General features: G+C 54.9%; 10 protein-coding genes across 10 annotated transcripts; 5 read left to right on the top strand and 5 right to left on the bottom strand.

Moving 5' to 3' along the window:
• Nucleotides 1-857: 857 nt before the first annotated feature.
• BROUX77_000275 (uncharacterized protein) lies at nucleotides 858-1,885 on the top strand (the record flags this gene model as incomplete). Its single annotated transcript, XM_073747322.1, has 3 exons — nucleotides 858-1,148; nucleotides 1,209-1,368; nucleotides 1,422-1,885. The coding sequence occupies 3 exons, from the start codon at nucleotides 858-860 to the stop codon at nucleotides 1,883-1,885; spliced, it is 915 nt and encodes a 304-aa protein (XP_073608512.1).
• Nucleotides 1,886-2,206: 321 nt separating this feature from the next.
• BROUX77_000274 (uncharacterized protein) lies at nucleotides 2,207-2,607 on the bottom strand (the record flags this gene model as incomplete). The annotated part of the gene is made up of 3 exons (XM_073747311.1): nucleotides 2,207-2,342; nucleotides 2,411-2,494; nucleotides 2,597-2,607. The coding sequence occupies 3 exons, from the start codon at nucleotides 2,605-2,607 to the stop codon at nucleotides 2,207-2,209; spliced, it is 231 nt and encodes a 76-aa protein (XP_073608511.1).
• Nucleotides 2,608-3,201: 594 nt separating this feature from the next.
• On the bottom strand, nucleotides 3,202-4,209 carry BROUX77_000273 (uncharacterized protein; the record flags this gene model as incomplete). The annotated part of the gene is made up of 2 exons (XM_073747300.1): nucleotides 3,202-4,083; nucleotides 4,165-4,209. The coding sequence occupies 2 exons, from the start codon at nucleotides 4,207-4,209 to the stop codon at nucleotides 3,202-3,204; spliced, it is 927 nt and encodes a 308-aa protein (XP_073608510.1).
• A 1,063-nt stretch (nucleotides 4,210-5,272) lies between these two features.
• On the top strand, nucleotides 5,273-7,407 carry BROUX77_000272 (uncharacterized protein; the record flags this gene model as incomplete). The annotated part of the gene is made up of 3 exons (XM_073747289.1): nucleotides 5,273-5,326; nucleotides 5,393-5,518; nucleotides 5,575-7,407. The coding sequence occupies 3 exons, from the start codon at nucleotides 5,273-5,275 to the stop codon at nucleotides 7,405-7,407; spliced, it is 2,013 nt and encodes a 670-aa protein (XP_073608509.1).
• A 477-nt stretch (nucleotides 7,408-7,884) lies between these two features.
• BROUX77_000271 (uncharacterized protein) lies at nucleotides 7,885-8,725 on the bottom strand (the record flags this gene model as incomplete). Its single annotated transcript, XM_073747278.1, has 3 exons — nucleotides 7,885-7,945; nucleotides 8,019-8,123; nucleotides 8,184-8,725. 3 exons carry the CDS (start codon nucleotides 8,723-8,725, stop codon nucleotides 7,885-7,887), a joined length of 708 nt encoding a protein of 235 aa, XP_073608508.1.
• A 653-nt stretch (nucleotides 8,726-9,378) lies between these two features.
• On the top strand, nucleotides 9,379-10,776 carry BROUX77_000270 (uncharacterized protein; the record flags this gene model as incomplete). The annotated part of the gene is made up of 6 exons (XM_073747267.1): nucleotides 9,379-9,413; nucleotides 9,549-9,630; nucleotides 9,711-9,793; nucleotides 9,865-10,465; nucleotides 10,536-10,667; nucleotides 10,741-10,776. 6 exons carry the CDS (start codon nucleotides 9,379-9,381, stop codon nucleotides 10,774-10,776), a joined length of 969 nt encoding a protein of 322 aa, XP_073608507.1.
• Nucleotides 10,777-11,176: 400 nt separating this feature from the next.
• BROUX77_000269 (uncharacterized protein) lies at nucleotides 11,177-12,736 on the top strand (the record flags this gene model as incomplete). The annotated part of the gene is made up of 1 exon (XM_073747255.1): nucleotides 11,177-12,736. The coding sequence occupies one exon, from the start codon at nucleotides 11,177-11,179 to the stop codon at nucleotides 12,734-12,736; it is 1,560 nt and encodes a 519-aa protein (XP_073608506.1).
• Nucleotides 12,737-12,802: 66 nt separating this feature from the next.
• On the bottom strand, nucleotides 12,803-15,074 carry BROUX77_000268 (uncharacterized protein; the record flags this gene model as incomplete). Its single annotated transcript, XM_073747244.1, has 10 exons — nucleotides 12,803-13,655; nucleotides 13,703-13,803; nucleotides 13,873-13,932; nucleotides 14,005-14,166; nucleotides 14,227-14,247; nucleotides 14,345-14,464; nucleotides 14,540-14,623; nucleotides 14,677-14,753; nucleotides 14,842-14,944; nucleotides 15,024-15,074. 10 exons carry the CDS (start codon nucleotides 15,072-15,074, stop codon nucleotides 12,803-12,805), a joined length of 1,632 nt encoding a protein of 543 aa, XP_073608505.1.
• Nucleotides 15,075-15,831: 757 nt separating this feature from the next.
• On the top strand, nucleotides 15,832-17,297 carry BROUX77_000267 (uncharacterized protein; the record flags this gene model as incomplete). Its single annotated transcript, XM_073747233.1, has 2 exons — nucleotides 15,832-15,976; nucleotides 16,054-17,297. The coding sequence occupies 2 exons, from the start codon at nucleotides 15,832-15,834 to the stop codon at nucleotides 17,295-17,297; spliced, it is 1,389 nt and encodes a 462-aa protein (XP_073608504.1).
• Nucleotides 17,298-17,631: 334 nt separating this feature from the next.
• Nucleotides 17,632-19,033, bottom strand: BROUX77_000266 (uncharacterized protein; the record flags this gene model as incomplete). The annotated part of the gene is made up of 2 exons (XM_073747222.1): nucleotides 17,632-18,251; nucleotides 18,325-19,033. 2 exons carry the CDS (start codon nucleotides 19,031-19,033, stop codon nucleotides 17,632-17,634), a joined length of 1,329 nt encoding a protein of 442 aa, XP_073608503.1.
• Between the last annotated feature and the right edge of the window lie 461 nt (nucleotides 19,034-19,494).

The following is a 19,494-nucleotide window of genomic DNA, read 5'->3' as shown; positions in this document are numbered from 1 at the left end:
GTCTATCTTTCCGGTTCTTTTTCCATTCATTACACTGCTTGCATTATAGCTTGGGCATATAACTTTATACTTACATAGTACATAGAATATTGTTGATAACAGTCGCTTAGTTGCGTTAGTATAAGACGCTCTTTGTTTTTTTGAATGGTATTCATGCGTGGTATAACTACATGGCTGCTGTTGGTTTGAATGACGTATCAACACTTTTGTTGGTCGAGTTTCTTAACCACTATGGGAGCTAGGCAGTTTGTTGGATACACAAGTAACTATTGAAAATACACAACTATCGAATGGGGCATCAATATCTCTTTAGTCGGCTCTAATGTTTGCCATGATGTTGGAGTGTGGGTCTTGGTGACGTCAGCGCTTGGAAGCTTTTCCTCTGCAATGAAGCTTTGAAGCTTGCCAAAAAAAACCGTGGGTCCTTGAGCCTCTTCTTTGAAGGATCACAAATAGTCATGTGATTAGTGTGCGTAGGGTTAGTATCGAGGGTTTTAGCAAGTGCCATGTTCCATCACGAAGCTACAGATCGATTTGCCCGTGTCCAGTGCTCTGTATTTTTTTCTTTTGTGTTGCCTGTTCTTGTGTTTTCTTTTTCTTCACACCCACAGAGCGCTACAAGCTCGAGTGACTCGTCAACGAGATCAACCGGCGAGTTTTGCGTGTTCCGCCGGGCGGCCCCGCGACGATTTACGCATTGCGAGTGCACTTGCACCAACACAGACGACGCCTCTCCTCCCCCGCGACTCTAGCCAGCGACTCACTCGGTCCCCGCCAACACGCAAACCACTAGCAGCTGTCTCGACTCTCTTGCCCTGCCTGTACCTACACCTGACTCTCGTTGCTGGGCCGCCGCAATGCCGATTTGCATCGAGTGCAGCCACCCCGTCGAGAAGCTCTGGACACACTATTCGGCGACCACAAGCGGCGGCACTGGCGCGGGCACCAAGGACCCGCCGGCCAAGTCCAGCAGCGATGGCAGCGGGCACAACATTCGGCTGACGGTGTGTCGCAAGTGCGGGCGCTTCTGCGACAAGTATGTCGAGCATGACTTTGTCGTCATGTTCATCGACATGGTGCTAATCAAGCCGCAGGTGTACCGCCACCTGCTTCACAATACCATGATGGGAGACAAGGACCGGTTTGATGTGAGTCTTGTGGGCCGCCCCGTTGCGTAGTAAGTCTTACTGACGCGTCTCTCCTGCTAGCCATCCATTGTCAGACTAGGCGTTATGCTCTTCTTGTTTGATGTCTACCTCACGTGGGCCCGTATTGAGAAGCGCAATGCCGCGCTCGAGTTGTCGCACTCCAACAGCGGCATGGCGCAGTTCACCCAGCAGCCAATTGTGCTGCAGTACTGCTTCTTCCGTGAGTTTGGCGCCGGGAGCCCGAGACTCGATATCTGTGCTAACCACAAACAGTCGCTCTATGCTCGCTATCCACGCTCGCTTTCCACATGTCCATCCGCTTCTTGACATGTTCCGTCTGGTCGCCAATGTGTCTGCTTCGCATCTTCCCGCGGTACACGCGACCCAACTCGGTCTCTACGGCGCTCATGGTCTCCTCGTCGACCAAGCTCTTCCCCATGCTCATGGTCATCTGGGACTACGACGTACCAGCAGCCGCGCGCTCTCTTGGTTGGGCGCTTGTCGCCAACAACATCGAGGCATTGCGCATTCTACTTAACAGCGGGTATAGCGTGGCTTTGGTCTTGACGCTAGCAGGCACCTTGTCGCGTTGGACGGTGAGTCAGCTTGTGCTTTGGGCTGCTGGTATGCGCGGTCTAGACAGTATGGGCGAGGGAAGCGTAGTAGATGAGGGGCGGGCGATGTGGGCGGTTGTTCTGTATGCCAAAGACTGGCTGGGACAATTAGCTGTAGGATAAGGTGGCGCTACATGCAGGTGTCAACAGTTTATATTATGATTCCTTGCTCAAAATAACGCAGAAAAAAAAAGAGTAAAAGACCAAATGAAAAGAACAATGTAAACGCCAAAAGACAAGACAATATGGCCCGGGAGGAAGAAGACCTCTCAAAGGGATGGCGGCAACCAAGGCAAAGTAGCTTCGCCATCAGCAATCTCCGAGCTCAATGTGCGGCTCGCTGTAAAGCCATGCCAGCCAATCTCGTTGGCGCCCACCCTGAGCGTCCCATTCCCGGGCTACATCTAACAGCAAAATAGGGTGATTCAAGAAGGCCTTGTTCGTCTATATGTCGCTGTGGGGCGGGACGCGCAGGTCGATCCGGTTCGGGGCGACCAACGGGTTGAGTTGCGCCAGGAACGTGATTGCCCACATGAGATAGCACGATACGACGGCGAGGATAAGAGACGAGCGCCAGATGCTGCGAGCGGCGGTGTTAGCAGACGGAAGACACACGCGGCGAGTGTAGCTGGCAGGCCAGAGACATACATCTGAGTCGGCCCCTTGGGCGCGAAGAAGAAGGCGGCAACGGCGAGCGCAATGGAGATGAACAGGCCAACGAAGATACTAGAGCTACAGGTCGTGCAAGAATCACAAGGTCAGCAGGGTGTTGGTGCAGACATGGCGCATTGTATCGAAGAGCGCAGCGTGTCGAGGCGGGAGAGAGAGGCCTACCCGGTCGCCATTTTCGGAGTGTAGGTGTCGGTATATGGTGTTTTGTTTCGTGCAGGCGTTGAACAAGTCGTAGAACAATTCGCGACGAAGAGCGGAAGCCGAGAGGAAAATATCGTGCGAGGGACAAGGAAAAAACAAAATGACTGTAAATAAATCAAGATGCAAGAAGAAAAAAAAAGTCTCTCAGATAGTCAACAGGCTCGACAAGTGAGGCTGTGCGTTGTTGTTCGTGCGTAGAAGAACACAGGCACAGAATAGCAGTCGCAGCAAGGCTTGCTTGGGCTGTTTCAAAGGGCAAATTCAGTGCGCGGGCGTCACAGCAGCTTCGGGGGTGGCTTCGATTTGTTGCGTTCGCTGGGACTGGTTGGTGTCGTGGTGATCCGGACCCGCGCGACGCCTTGAAGCTCTTGTTTGCCTGCGACGGGGACGAGGGCAACTGGGCGATGACTAAGCTCTTCCTGCGCACTCCTGTCAACAGAGATTTGGTCTTTTGGCCGGCCGCAAGCTCCCCCGAGCGCCGTATAAGTGGACGAACAATTAATTGACAATGTCTTTATGCATTATGCGAAAAGAACCACAATTCAGAGTCCCGGATCTCTACTTAGTTACTTATTCTCATACTTGAGCCCGGCCTCTTGTCTCACAGCTCCGTAGATGGCCGCAACGTCGCCCCGTTCACCGGCCTTTTCCTTGACCTGCGCCAAATGTGCGTCGACCGTCTCAACATTCTGTAGCGTCATGCCGGCCTTGTTGGCAATGCTCCGTGCGTGGCCTGCATCTTTACGTGCCAGGTCCACGGCAAATAACGGTTCTTGGCGTTCGTGGTAGTCGCCGCTGACCATGCGGTGCGCGTACGCGGCGTACGGCCCGGGGAACATCTGGTTGACAAACTCTTGGAGTGGCGCCGTCCCCAGTCCGCTCTTCTCGGCGACAACTAGGCCCTCGGCCAGCTGCTCAATCATGTTGAGGATGAATGTGTTGCCGATGACTTTGAGAGTTGTTGCTGCGCCATATGGCCGATCGCTCAGGTCAATTTCGCCGCGCGCCATCACGCCCGTGTAGTACGGCTTGATACGGGCAATGGCCTCCTTGGGCCCGGCCAGCACGGCAATCAGTTGGCCGGAATCAGCCATGGCGGGCGCACCAAAGACCGGCGACGTCACAAACTGCGCGCCGGAAGCAAGCACCCTGGCTGCAATGGCCTCGGTAGTATCTGGGTGGATGGTGGAACAGTCGACAAACGTCTTGCCGGCAACAGAGGCAGACCCGCCGAGTGCCAAGTCAATGGTCTCAGTCATCGCAGCATCATTGGCGAGACACGTAAAGATTATGTCAGCAGCAGCAACACCCTCGGCAACAGATGATGCGATTTCAACGCTGCCGCCGGGCAGTGTCGCGGCAAGATCCGCGCACCGCTGGGGTGAGCGGTTGAAGATCAAAAGCGGAGCATCGAGATTCCCCTTGGTCGCAATGTTCTTGGTGATACCCTGCAAAAAGAGAATCAGTGCCATGTGCGAAAATGAGCGGCCGGTACCGGCAACAAAGGGTTAACAAAGAGTGAAGCTTACGCGGCCCATGTTGCCGAGGCCGATCCAAAAGAGACGGGGAGCCATGATGATAGGTGTGTTGGAGGTTAAATCAACCAAGTGCAGAAAATGTTACAATGAAAAATTGAGCCATAAGAGCGCCTTTTTTGATCATCAATATTGCTTTATATACTTGCCAGCAAAGCTGAAGCAGTGAGATGCTAAAACCCCGCACCCGAAACACTCTCAGACCTTGGTTTCCGATGTATCGCGATACGGCCACCTTCAGAAATCAATAGACCCTGGTGTATAACCCTATCGTGTATGCTTCTTCAAGGTCCAGTAGACGTAGTACAGCCACAACTCGCCTCGTCCAAGTAGCAACTACACAAATTGATTGCTGTACTGCGCATGAATGCCCCGACCCGATCAGGCTCAAACATGCTGCTATATGTGGTTAGCTAGCTATACTTTTATACTCGCACACACACAAGTTCTGGCCCCGATGTTCTCACAATTCGAGGGCCGTAGTCAAGGATTTCTGACCGCCTGCAACCCACAGCGGTGACCAACCCTAACGCCCTGCATGCTAAATCAGTGGGGCCGCGCTTCCTATGACCGATAAGCAACTGCAGCTTTTTGCTTTCGTGGTTTTGATGTCATACTATGTTAGCCACTTTCCGACAAAGGCAATGACACTGTATACATGCAACTGGCTGATGGAACCCTTGCTGTCATAGTCATACCAAAAGGGTAGCTACCCACTAGACTCACTCATGCTTTAGGGAACTGCCAAAATGTTCTCGTCTATCGTCCGTTTGTCTTGGATTTGCTGTCTTTTTCTTCGTCCCTTCCATTTCTACTTCCCTCTGTTTTCTATACAACTTCTACTCTCCGCATCTCCCCGCCTATCCAGATTTTCTTCTTCTTATCATCGCCATCTTCGTTCTTCTTGATATCGCGCTCGCTAGTTTCAACAACTTCAATCTCGATACAAAAACAAGGGTTTGGTCTTCTGCACGCACTCACTTAAGCCTGCGTCAAGACGCCTTGTCATTGTTTCTTCTTACGTCCGAGCGGTGCATGAAGAAATCCCTCCCGAAAATCAATCTTCAACATCATCAAAACTATCTTTTGTCTTATCATCACAATGCTGAGGCGCCAATTTTCCTCGGCAGCCTCAAAGCTGGCCACCGCACCCACTGTAAGAAAGCCCAGCTCTGCTGAGACAGTTGTGTAACCTACTGTGACTAACAGATTCACTGAATAGCACACTGCACACCACCGCCATCATGCGCCAGGCTCAGCAGCATTGTCACAGTCACATCTATCAAGAGCTTATTCTGGCGTTGCAGGTCTTTCCCCCAAGCCAAAAGAAGAAGTGGAATTTGATAGGGTAAATGCTACCACTTCTTTTATTTCCGAGAGACATGCTGATAATCTACATCATAGGACTTCTTTGTTTCTGTACTCGAGGCCTCAGCAACAAAACGTGATGCCAAAGGATACCTTCAAAAGTATGCCTCCACTGAAAAATCCCTGAAACTCCAGACCGCCAAACAGCCTGAAAAAACCGCTCTCCAAGTTAAACCTGCCTCCTCTACCGACGTTGCCCCCTTTGAACAGAATGGGACTGCTCTCTTAGCACAGGCCAAGCACACTGAACCTGAGCCCACCGTAGCGATGGAACCGCCTCCTCTTCATCTTGGCCTAGTGCAGATCCGATCTCCGCAGCTCATGGATGAGACCACCAAGGAGGGTGTTGCAAAAAGTCTTTCTCAGCTCCGCACTCTTGGGTTATTGTGTATTGTGGTGGTTGACTGCGGCCCATCAGCAACCAACAAGCTTATCAGAGAACAATGCGAGAGACTTGGATACGCTATCAACAACTATCGCGGCCCGGGAGCAAAGGTTGTTGAGAATATCCTTGCCATTGATGAAGAGCTTCGGGCTTCAAACAGGCCATTCTCTGCAGATGGAATTTATGTTTCTTACCCCAGAGAGCTGGAGCAGGTGTTGGAGAAGGATGTGATCCCCATTCTTCCATCTTTGGCCAGCGAGCCAGCGACCCTCAAGAACGTTGTTTCATCTCCCGAAAGCATATTGGTGTCTCTGGCAAAATACTTGGGAAACTTCCAGACCTCAACTACAGATGACTTTTTAGGACGTGGTCCAGTTGAGAAGCCCATAGCATCGACTATTGAGAAGATCATTGTTTTGGATCAAAATGGCGGTCTTCCTTTCTCGCAGGGATCGCGATTCTCACATCGCTTTATTAACCTTGATCAAGAATATGATGCAATTCTTGGTGACCTTGAAGCTGCATTGGATGGCGGCTCTGGAGCGGTCAACACAGACGGCTTTGATGAAAACATCTCACACATCCGAAATCTCAAGGTGGTTAGAGACACACTGGCCCTCCTTCCAGCAACATCTTCTGCTTTAATAACCACGCCAATGGCCGCTGCCAACGTTTGCCCGGCCAATCATATCACACAACAGTATACGGCAGATGTTTCTGATTCCAAGCCCTTTGGGATTGCTGCTAGCGTGCGGACTCGAAAGACCCTGAACCCACTCATTCACAACCTCTTGACCGACAAGCCCATCTATTCTTCTTCATTGCCCTTTGAAAGAATCAGTGGCCCGTCAGTGGTATCGCCTCCGGACCCCAAAGCGCGCATGGGAACTCTTGTAAAGCGAGGCAGCTCGGTTAGCATATGTCCAAGCCCAAAGATTAGTGGATGGACACCACCCTCGCCCGGTTCACCCCGTCTGAGACTGACGGACAGCTGCATTGACCTCCCGCGCCTGAACTATCTCATCAAAGACTCGTTTGGACGTGAGCTAGACGTAGCCAAGTATCTCGAACGCGTGGAAAACAATCTGGCAGGTGTCATTATTGCTGGCAACTACGAAGGAGCTGCCATTCTGACGTGGGAGCTTCCTTCGGGGCTAACCGAGGAGGAGGCCTATGAGCAGAACCGGTTTGTGCCGTACTTGGACAAGTTTGCTGTTCTGCGAAGCTCGCAAGGCACCGGTGGTGTAGCAGATATCCTGTTCAACTCCATGGCCCGAGATTGTTTTCCCCGGGGCGTGTGCTGGCGCAGCCGCAAAAATAACCCGGTCAACAAATGGTACTTTGACCGGTCTCAAGGCACAATGAAGCTGCTGGAAACGCAATGGACCATGTTCTGGACGACGCCTAAGCTGTTGCCTGGAGAGGCTGTGCTGAAGGACTATGAGAACGTGTGCCGAAAGATCCAGCCGACATGGCTTGACTAATGGAAAGAAGGAGTTGAGAGGAAAGGATAAGCAAAAGAAGAGCCACTGGCGAGGTGGGATGGAGACTGATGACTATAGACATGATGCGGGGCTTGAATTTTGGAATTTATGGGTGATTTAAGATTCGGAGTTTTCGGGGATATTTACACAGCATTGTGGACGGTTGAGGTCAGAGTGGTCACGACAAGTCTTGGATACTTTGGTTATAAACAAAAAAATGGGCATTTATGAAGCCTGGCCTTGGCTATCCTGTAGTAGAGAGTCGACTGGGCTGTACAAGTACATTGTGGCTAGTTCAAAGCTGTGAATTGTGAGGGACTAGCCCGAGTGCTGGGACGTGTTTATCTGTTTGTCTGGGGTAACTGTAATGCGTGCTATACTGCTGTACGTTCTGAGATGTACGCTGTGGGATGGGGGAGCATTGCGTGATGCTGATGAGGGGGGTGTTTGGCTGGAGGATTTGATCGGCTGGCTGCTTTACTTGCGCTCAAAGTAGGTCCACTGGCCCTCGGCAGGCTGCTCCTCAAGGTTTTCCCAGCTGGAGGAGACGGAGAGTCGTTAGTTGAGCACATGGAGTTGGGAGTGCAAGAAATGGAGAAGAGAACACTTACACCTTGGCCTGTTCCAGGATGTCAAGAGCCTTCAGCTCGCCTTCGGCCACCTGAATGATCTCTTCGATAAGGCCAGCGCCAATCTGGTTCTCGAGCTCGGCGATCCTATTCTGCTGTTAGCAAAGGGTCAACAAGACACCACAATCTCGCACAGCGGCAACTCACTGATCGGCCGTCAGTAGCGGCTCGGGCTCGAGCTCCACCGTCGTGGCCTTGTCCACCACCCTGCGCGTGGCAATCAGCGCCTGGTCGGCTCTCTCCTCGGGCGTGCGGATGCCCTCGAGCGTCGGGCCCTCGTCGACCTCGCCATCCCACTCCTGCACACGCACGTCGGGCTCGGGGCTGACCTTGCCGAGCACAAACGTCTTTTCACCAAACTGCACCGTGTGCGCGCGACTGCCGTCCGCGTCTCCCGACGCCAGACGGTACTTGCCGGGATTCTCGGCCATGAGCTTGCGCACGCGCTCAGCCCACTCGGCGTAGCCGGGGGGCACCTGCTTTTCCACGAGGCCCAGCCGGTGCTTGGTCACGGCCTCGACCGACTGGCGGTACAGCGACGATGCCGGCAGCGCGCCGAGCCGCTCCAGCGTGCGGCTGTACAGGAAGAGCAGCGTCGACCGCGGTGTCGGGTGGGTGTAGAGCCCCGTGAGACCGGTTTGGGTGCCGGGCTCGAGGTAGCGCGCAAGCAGGCGGGCGGACTGACGCATGGTGGGAAGGGGGGTTCGGGGCAGGAGGTTCCGTGTGGCGGGGTTACCGGGCTTCTGTGAGATCCGCTCAGATACTGGCGGACTGGCTTCGGATTGAGAGGCTTGGCTAGTGTGGCCGTGAGCTATGCGGGCTTGATCGGTTTGAGCAATAAGCTCAAGCGGCTTCCAGCATTGCTAATTGGGCCTTGCTATTGGCTTAGACCCTTGCTGGCTAAAAGTGGGCCATGCCACCGTCATGTGATGCGTCACGTGCTGATCGGAGATAGCCAAAGTCCCACGAGTCCCACCAGAAATGCAGGTGGGGTCAAGTCACACCAAGCTCAGGGACATGCGACCACTGAGAGCCAGGGGCAGCAGCCGCTAATTCCAGACCGGAGACTCTGAAGCTGTAGAGCTTGGGGCCCTAATGGGCCCTGTAGAGAGCTCCAGGGGCCGCCTAGGAGCGGAGCTGACAACATGGCCGGGGGGGCTGAATCACAAGCTTCAATGCTGTTGCCTTGGAGGTGGTCTCGGTGCGAGCATCTGTGTTCTTTATATAATCTGGCACGTTGAACCCGATCTCGCCATTTTCCAGAGACTTCCTTTCCCCAGCACCCGAACTTGCAGCTCTACAGCTTCTATTGCCCCCTGAGACCTGCCGCATCCAAACCGCCATGGACAATTTCAAGAACCTCGGCCAGACCTTCTCGTACGTCAGCTGTCACCCAGCCTCCAGTCCCGCTCGCCCGTCCACAGGTGCTCCGGCACGATGGGATGTCGGCGGGCCGTCTGCTCCGCCCGGCCGCACAACAGGCTTGCGCTAACCCTACCAACTTGATTGCAGGTCCTTCGGGTCGCAGATCACGCCGTTTGCCTCGCGGACCTTCCAGTACACCAAGGAACAGCTTGGCCAGGCCGACGACAAGGTGCGTGGCGTGGGCCACAACAACCCCCAGCCGAGACTCGCCCGCTTTTGCCGTTGCTAATTCCGCTTTGCCCCGTCCAGACCCAGCTGCCGCCCGACTACATCGACCTCGAAAAGCGCGTCGATGCTCTGAAACAGGTGCATCAGAAGATGCTGACTGTGACGTAAGCCACTCCTCTCCAGACGCCGTCCATCCCCGCGAATGCGCCTGTGCTAACGCTCCTCGCCCAAACAGCTCGCAGTACTCCAATGAAGCCTACGACTACCCGAACAACATCAAGGAGAGCTTCCAGGACCTCAGCCGCACCGTCAGCGAAAAGGTCAACCTGCTGTCCTCGGCCACGTCGCCCGCCGAGGCCCAGGCCGCTCTCGTTGCGCCGCCGTCGGCCAAGCCGCAGCCCAAGACCTTTAGCCACGCCATTGCCCGGTCCAGTCTGGCCAGCAGCCAGCTGCTGCACCAGCAGCACACGGGCGCCGGCGAGGACCCGCTGGCCACGGCCCTCGAAAAGTACGCTCTGGCCATGGAGCGCGTCGGCGAGGCTCGCCTGGCCCAGGACGCCCAGATACAGAGTGACTTCTTGGCCGGCTGGACCACCACCCTCAACACCAACCTCAAGTTCGCCATGCGCGCCCGCAAGAACGTTGAGAACTCCCGGTTAACCCTCGATGCCGTCAAGGCCCGTGTTACCGGCGCTACCTGGAAGCTGCCTGGTGCCGGTGCCCAGCGCGAGCCTGTCGACGAAAACGAACTGAGCCCCGAGGCCCAGGAGGAGATTGAAAAGGCCGAGGACGAGTTTGTCACCCAAACCGAGGAGGCTGTTGGAGTCATGAAGAACGTGCGTAGTTCTGCCAGTCCTGCCTTGCCCAGTCAGAGGCCCCATGCTAACTGTTTTTTCTCTTGTACAGGTTCTCGACACCCCCGAGCCTCTGCGTAACCTCCTGGAGCTGGTTGCCGCCCAGATGGACTACCACAAGAAGGCCTACGATATTCTCAGCGAGCTGGCTCCTGTCATTGAGGGCCTGCAGGCTGAACAGGAGGTGAGTGACAGCCATCCCGCATCTCTCTGCTGCTGCATGAACCCATCTGCTAACCCTTGTCTGCTACTTCCAGTCGGCCTACCGCCAGAACCGTGAGAATGCCGCGTAATTCTGGTCTCGCTTCCCTTTTTTCCCGCTCCTGTCCACAATCCTCCTTGACGACTCTTTCTTCGTTTCTTTTATCTTTTATTGAATGTTTATTTGACTCTATCTCTCCGGTTGGGCTGGTGATGTAGCTGAAACGTACTAATAATGACCACTGATACATACCCATGAAGGGACTTGTGAGGCTGGTGGTCTGTCGGTTGGTGTGGTGTGATGGATTTGGAGGGGCTTTGCCATGCTAACCCTATACAACCCTAAATCCAATTTTAACGTCATCTCATTGCAACTGGTGAACTTTTGATGGCATAGCAATTCTCAACAACCACGAAGCGATCATTCTTAACGTCTCTAGAGAGTTTTCCCGTTGTGGGTCTTTGACCTTGAACCATTGCCAGTGCTCCTTAATGTCCTTCATAAATCCGCCCGAGTGGGCCAGCGTCCAGTCTCGAAAGCGCAGGGCAGACTTTGACGACGACGATGACAACGATGACGGCGATGGCTACAGCGCCGACAAGTTTGCGGCTGTTGGTGCACGCCAGCGCTTTGCGCACAGCATCAACCCGCTGTCTCACTCCGAAGACACGCTGATACAAATGAATCTCGCCGGTCTGCCCGAGTCGGCCGAGCTTCCATCCAGAACGCACCGCAACTTCCCCCACAAGGCGCTGCCCGAGAAGCGCTCGCGGCTTACGGGAAACGCCTCTGACGATGAAGATGCGGCAGAGAATGAGCCGCCCAACACTGGCGACGGCGACGGCGAGGGAGACGAGGCGGCGCCCCCGGACGCGCCCGATGGCACATGCCGCGCCACCGACGGCCGGGCAGCTAAGCCACAAAACCTCGCGCGGCATAGCAAGTCGCGCAGCCGGAGCCGCGCCAATGGCACCGCGCGCAGCACCAGCGCCAGCGCCGGCACCGGGCCGGAGGCCGAGGCGCGCCGCTACCTGGACCCGATGCTGGACGCCATCCACATCCTGCTGGACCGCGGGGCGGTGGCGCGCGCGCAGCGCCTGTTTGCCGCGATGCTGCGGCTGCCGCCGCTGGACGACGTCGAAGCGCGCATGGACGTGCGGCGCAGTGGTATGTGGGCGATTGGCGCGGAGCTGCTGATGCGGGCGGGCGAGGAGGAGCGGGTGCGAGTGGAGGCGGAGGCGGAGGCGGAGGGGCGCGGGGTCCGCGGTAGGCGAGTTGGTCGCCGGTGGGGATGTACGCGGAATATGCCGCGCGTGCGCGAGTATTTCCAGCAGCTGATTCTGCAGTACCCGTGGAAGCTCAGCACGTCGTCTGGCCTGACGGCTAAGGACTTTTGGCTGGCGCTGTTGAGCTGCGAGGTGTACGATGCGCACATTGAGCATGTGCTTGCACAGGAAGACATAAAAGCGCAGGCGGCGCAGGCGGACTCAGACGCAGCGGAGGATCCGGACGGTGGCCCACTGCGGCGCTCAACGGTTGAGGAGCAGGAAGAGGCGCTGCGTGCGCGCACGTTTGCGGGCTTCTCGGCAGTGCTGAAGCCGGTGCACGAAATGATGGAGCGGCTGCCGTATGCGCGCGACCCGCAGATCAACCACATGTATGCAACGGCGCTGCTGTTTGCGGCGGATGTGACGGTGCCGGCGGCGGGGCAGGGCGGCGGGGCGCGCGAGAGGAATGAGGCGCGGAGGGAGCGGGTGCGGCTGCGTGGGCTGGCAAGGGCGTCATTGGTGAAGGCCATGGATCGTGGGGTGGAGGTGAATGCACAGGTGCAGGAGAGCTTGGGGATTGGAGAGTGGGCGGATAGTGAAGATGAGGATGGCGGGGAGGCGGTGGACTTTGAGCCGGAGAGTGAAGAAGAGGATGAAGAGGTGCAGGATGACGAGGACGAGGATGAGAATGAGAACGATCAAGAATCAGAAAACGAAGAGGAGTACAACGACGAAGACTCAAATCTGACAAACAACTCGCTTCCCATCCGGAGTAAAAGTTAAAAGAATAGTTGGAGCTCACAAGACAACGAAATAAAAACTAGATTACCACGCAAACTTCCCGCACATTTAGCTTCCCTCTTCTTCATCCCCGTCACTCTCCACCGGCACCCGCTCCATGAAAAAGGCGGTATTCCGGTTCAGCGACACAATGCACCACTCCCCCGACGGACTCCACGCCACCTGTCTCCCAACGCGCGGATTGCCCGCGACGCCGCATTGCCAGTGCGGCTGAAGCGGTCTCAGCGGATTCGAGATATCATACATGCTCTCCCACCGCAGCACCACGTCGCGCGGAAAGAACTGCTCCAGGAACCCGACGCGGTCCTCGTTGAGCCCGTCCGTGCACGCGTCGTCCTTGCGCTTCCGTCTGGACTCCGAGCCAGACTTGGCCTTGGGACTGAGCATCTCCTCGTCCACCTCGAGAAACAGCGGGGGCTCGACGCCCAGCGGCAGGTCGGCGACCTTGGGCGCCCACGGCGTGCCATCGGCCTCGCACCGGGCTTTTTCCTCGACGGCCTCGTGCAGCTCGCGCACGTAGTCGCAGTACTCAATAATGTCGCGGAAGCTCCAGAAGCTGGTTTGGCTGTGCGCGTCGCAAAAACCGAGCAGGCCCTCGGGCGCGTGGTGGTTCTCGTCGGGCGACGCCGTGTGGATGCCAAAGCGCATGTAGAACTGCGTGTCGCACGGTGGCGCGGCCAGCTTGAACAGGTGGCGCCAGAGAAACGGGCCCGTGTTGTTGTGACCCGATGTGGCAAAGGCGGAGCGCGAAAAGGCATTGGGCTCGTGCGAGAAGGGCGCGATGGTGTCCACGGGCAGCGGGTTGGCCGAGGAAAAGCCCTCAATCTGCCACACCATTATTTGGCCGCCTTCATAACAGTCTCGTGAGACTATGAGGTCGCCCCAAAAGGCGACGCTGTGGCTGTTAACAAGGCGAGCGAGCGTGTGAAAATCGAGACGCCGACTTACCAGTCAATAATGGCGTTGTGGATCTCAGAGCTGGCGAATTGCGGCGCTAGAATCTGCTTGATGGCGGGTTCTGGCGCGCCAGGCAGCGTTGGCACCACCCACTACATGACCGTTGGGCATCACGTCAGTTGCTAGCGAACGGCCTCGGAGCTTCTCGAGCAGCAGCTTACCAGGGCTATGACCATGTCTTTACCAGTCGAGAGCAGCCAACGGCCGGTTTTGTGAAAAGCCTAGACTAACAATCAGTAGAAGATACGAAGCAACGGGGCGGGGCCAGGGCTAGGGCCATCAAATGGGCTCACCATCGCAAGGAGATCGTCACAGTGCGTATCGCCGCCGTAGATGCACACACACGGCTTCTCTTTGAAGGGGCCGCTGAGATTCCACAGGCGCATGGTCACGTCTGCAGACGCCGAGGCAATGATGTGCGGGTTTGCCGGGGATGTCTGGAGCGCATTGATTTCCTTGACTGTTGTTAGCAGAGCATTTGCAATACCACCTATCGGTGGAACACGGCCACTCACTCCTCCATGGCCGACGAGTGTCTATTGAGTACAAGTTAGCCACAGTCGTGCAAGACGCAACAAAGCAGAGGGACACAGGCACATGCTCAAGCAAGTCGCTTGTGTTGCCCATACTCACTCTAACTAACACGCCATCTGGTGCATAGACTTTGATAACTGCGCTTGTGCCGGCTACACAAATAACCGGGTTGTCGTCCCCGTCCAAGGCCCACGCACAGCAGCAGTTGCAACTATCCAGCTACCCGCCAAGCGCAAGACCATGTCAGCTCCACAGGACGTTTGCGCAGAAGAGAAAAGGGGCGAACTAAGTTACATCAGCATCATAGATGATTGTGCGAATGGCGTACGGCGTTGTGTCCTTTGGCACTGGCTGCGGCTTCATCGTCCCCACAACAATCTGCAGACACTGTCAGTGTGGTACTCACGGCTGCGGCGTCCAGCTCGACCCACGTGCTTTGTAGTCACCAGCGCAAACACTGGCGGCTGATCCAGCGGCTGGAACGGGCAGAACTGCGCGTCAAACATTTCTAGCGCGGGTCACCCTCCACTGGGTTAGTCTAGAGTGCATTTGGCTGCCGGATTGCCACGGCCAGCAGCGACCCACGTCACTCGTACCTGCGTCGGTTTGGCTAAAGGCTCTCTCGGAAAACCTTCCTTTTGCCATGTGGAAGCTCGAATTGCCCACGCGCAAGCCCCCTTCGGGCATCGCTGTATCGCCCTAGCCACTCATAGAAGTCTCCAGTCAACACGCGGTTGTTGTTTGTCTGGTTTGTTGGGATGGCGTCAGAACAACTCACTTCAACAGAGTACACGGCTCGTATCTGGGGCCAATCGAAAATGGGCGTCATGGCGTCGGTCTTTTTTCTTTCAAGTTGATGACGTTGATGCAGAGCTTTTGTTGAGCTTCAAAGGTTACACCAACCAGACCGACGGAAGCTTGAGGTGCGGACGGCCTGTCACATGATCGCAAGGCCCACTTTTCCACAGCTACATAGGGACCTGAGTAATGGTTGGTGACAGTCTCTCTCTTGATCATATCTTTGGTATCCTCTGGCTTGTAAATACGAGGGCTGTGTTTGCTCAAGCATGGCGAGCTACCTCGAGTTCGATATGCAAAAAGGCCCGCGTGAGGCCAGAACGTATATCCTTTCATCTCAACGCTCACTGCCCTTTGTCCACTAAGATCCGTGCTCATCTGAATGACTCGGACACTATTTATCAACTGTAGCTCCTGGTCCCTATTTACACCCTTCCATCCATCCAGTGAACCCCCCAATTAGACACGCCCAAAACTCAAACTTACTGAATCAACAAGAGACACACTCGATCCAAGTTCTCTTTCATCCCTTCCCACACGTCTGTGTAACTCCAGTGCCACGGACCCATATTTCCCGACACCAGCCCCACAATTCTCTCAACCCCTGTCCATCCCTGTAAGTCCGGCCGGCGTACCACCCACCCACACACCGCTCGTCTTTGAATCCAGCAACCAAAGAACCGCCGACTGGTAAGCCCGTCTTCCTTCCGAGCTGTGCTTGCAACCAGGCTGGGTTTTCAGAATCCAGGCACACCACACTGTTCCCGCATTATCCTTTAACCCCCGCCATGAGCTTGCCGGGTCTGCCGTCAGGCATCCGGCGGCTGCCCCTGCCAGGCTCGCCGTCCTCCTCATGGGCCGTGTACAAAGCCCGCGTCCGCGCCGCGCTTTCCACTCCCGAGACTTCAATGATTCTCGCCTTTTGGCTTCTCGGTACGCCGCACTCTTCCCCCTTTTTTTTCTCCTTTCACCACAGAACTAACAGCTGTGCCCCCCCCCCCCCCCAACAGGCCTCATCAACAACGTTCTCTACGTAATTCTGCTCTCCGCCGCACAAGACCTCGTCGGTAGTGCCGTGCCCAAGGGCGTCGTCCTGCTCGCTGACGTCCTCCCGTCATTTGCGACCAAGCTCGTCGCGCCGTACTTTATCCACCGCGTGCCGTACGCAACGCGCGTCTTCGTCTTTATTGGCCTGTCCATCAGCGGCATGCTTCTCGTCGCCACCGCGCCCGCCTCGGCATCCATCGCCACCAAGCTGTTCGGCGTCGTCCTTGCCTCCCTCAGCTCTGGCGGCGGCGAGCTCTCCTTTCTCGGCCTGACTCACTACTACGGCGCCAGCGCCCTGGCCGCATGGGGCTCCGGCACCGGCGCTGCCGGGCTTGTTGGCGCCGGCTTGTACGTCATCTTGACCGATTGGCTAAGCTTCAGTGTGCGCACCGCGCTGCTCGTCGCTGCGACCCTGCCACTAGGCATGTTTATCTCATTCTTCATGCTACTCCCCCACGAGCCATTGGCCAAGGCCGCCGGCGAGCGCAACGGATACCACCAGATCTCAAGCAGCGAAGACGCCAACACTAACCGCGATGCCCCTGCATCAACTGCAAGCCACTCCGCACCACTGCTCGCTGAAACTAATGTGTGCGCTCTCCACGGCTCGGGGACCAGAAACACACTCCCGCCGTCTCTCCAGCGTAACCTGGCACGCGCACGCTCGCTAGTTGTGCCATACATGGCGCCCCTTCTACTCGTATACGTGGCAGAATATAGCATAAACCAGGGCGTCGCGCCAGTGCTTTTGTTCCCTCTGGCGCCAGCGTCGCCGTTTAGCGCTTTCCGCGAGTTCTACCCGTTCTATGGCTTTCTGTACCAGCTGGGTGTGTTTATATCACGGTCATCGATGCCGTGGGTGCGCCTGCGCGCGCTTTATCCGCCGGCGCTGCTGCAGCTGGCGAACCTCGTGCTACTCGTACTCCAGGCGCTATTCTTTTTTATGCCCAACGTATACGTGGTTTTTGCTGTGGTAGTCTGGGAGGGCTTGTTGGGCGGAGCAGTGTACGTCAATACATTTGCAAAGATTCTTGAGGAAGTCCCCCTGGCGGATCGTGAGTTTAGCTTGGCTGCGACCACTGTGAGTGACAGTGCAGGAATTTGCATCGCGGGCCTGGTCAGCATCATCTTAGAAGTAAGACTTTGTGATTGGCAAGTGAATCATGGACGTGATTGGTGCCACAATATTCAGCCTGAGAAGTTGTAAGGCCTTCACATATTAGATCGTCTTCTATCGATTTAGCTTTGTAGTCTTTGTTGTTATTATATCGCATGTTTTCCGGTTGCTGCGTCTTCTTGATCTATTCTGTAGATAAAATTTGTCAGTCTCTTTCCTTATGCTTTCTTTCCATCATTCACCCGTCATGAGAATTAGAGCAAAGACCAGATTTCGCCGTCAAAAGCAAAGGCTCACAGCCAGTCATACTCAACATTGATAAGCTGAAGTAACTAAGCAATATTATACACTTGCCGGAGGCTGTGGTATTGGGTCTAAAAAGTCGTAGAGAGAAATATCAGGCCTGCTAATATCACTCAATCACTCACTTCCGCAAGCCATCAAAAAACAGACGCGCCTGCGCCGCCTCATCAAATACTGTCCACTTCTCTCGGGGGACTTTCCGGAAAGCATTTTCAAAACGCGCATCTGTGTTTCTGTCTTGTGCTCCAGTCTCCGGGATACCTGCTCCCAATCCTGGATTGCCAGCATCCGGAACTCGCCGAATCATAATACCCATGACCCAATTCGGAAATTGGCGGGCAATACTACCGTATACCTCGGGGTCGGCTTGACTTGAGTCTCTAATCAAGATCACTTTGCGCCGGGGTAGCCAGTTATGCAACCGGCGGACACGGCCCTGCTTGTATGAGTATGTGCTTCTGGCAAAACTGATAACCAGTCCCGTTAGAGAGTGCCAGTAGAAGTCACGCAAGAAAATCGGACCAGCAGGATAGTATTTGGTCCTAAATTCTCGAAGAAACGGATACAGGGGGTGTGGCGCGGCAGTAATATAGCACCACACCGAGTCTGGCGGTAGAGTTGTCTGGATGTGAGCATAAAACTCGGGCATTCCAGGAACAGGAGTACCGTCCCCGATCAGAGTTTCTCGGATCATGTCCCGGGCGTTGTTTGTGCATGTGAGCTTGATCGTGTCATCAATGTCTATCGAGGGGAAATAGCATGGGTTAGTGAGATTATTCTTGACTATTCTCTAGTGCAGCGGTGAAGCACTCACCTGAAATCACCATCCAACCCTCGGGATCGGCTATATAAATATCTGCCTCGAGAATCCCTCTGACTTCCTTGGGCACATATGCGCAAAATTTGTGAGGCATGTTGTTTTGCAGCTGACTTAGCTTCACTGATGTTGTAGCAGTTCCACGGCGACCCGTGGAGCCTACTTTCTTGGGGGTATCTTGTGCCACGTCTCGATCAACGGCTACTAAGACGGACCTGCCCCGTCTTGAATCAGATAGAAAAGGCTTGGCTCGGCTGACAATACGGCCTCGCTTTTCATCCGAGTCGACCAGCGCCAGCATGAGAATGAGGGCCTTCATTATCTCACTGCTGCCGGTGCGTGTCATTTTGGGCTCGGCTTCGAACACGGCAATCTGGAACTCTGCAGTGTACTCGCCAGCCTGTCTCGTATCTGAGTTTTCCGATGGGGTTTGATAAGCAATTGAGTCCATCAGCCACACCATGTCGTTCCGGTCGACAAATGAACAAAAGGGATTCCTTTCTCCCAGAAAGGCTAAAATCTCGCTAGGGCCACGCATGAACTCGTTTCCAATGGCGGAGAGCAAGGTGATAGTCTGTACAGGAATCGCCTTTGCTTGGACTCGATCGTCAGAGGGTTCATCTTGTTGGTTCGAGAAAACACCATCAACAGCAGCATTGGCGGCAGGCGTGGAAGCAGACGGCGCTTCCATTGGAGGAAGTAGCATTTTATAGGCGAGGATTGTAGTTTTCTGTTCTGATAAGCTATGATGTGTAACCATATTGATAAGAATACACGAAATCAGCCAAGTCGACCGACTGGTAGGAGAGGACGAGAGAGTATAGGTTCTTTGTAGGGGATGAAAGTAAGATGCAAGAACCAATCGCAAGACTGGTTGAGTCAGGAAGTTCAAAACCACAAAGGTGTGATGTTGAAGCTAAAAAACGAACTCCAGGACAACAAAAGACTCACGATGGTAAAAAGGCAGCAAGAGGCTTTTTAAACCACGGTGTCCACAGTCCATCTGTGGAAAGAGCGCGTAGCGGTAATGGCGGGAAGTTACTATTTTGAAGACGATTTTATTTGCAGTCACTCCACCTTAACTGAAGCAGTTGCTCTTCACTCAGATTCTGAACATGACAAATCCGTCCAAGGCACAATGGCAAGATAAAAAAAAGGCAATAGCTA

Source organism: Berkeleyomyces rouxiae (genome assembly GCF_048999995.1).
Source record: "Berkeleyomyces rouxiae strain 22BRR77 chromosome Unknown BrBRR77_ptg000001l, whole genome shotgun sequence".
NCBI lineage: Eukaryota > Fungi > Ascomycota > Sordariomycetes > Microascales > Ceratocystidaceae > Berkeleyomyces > Berkeleyomyces rouxiae.
Note: the sequence above shows the minus strand (reverse complement) of the source record. Positions and strands in the feature narration are given on the sequence as shown.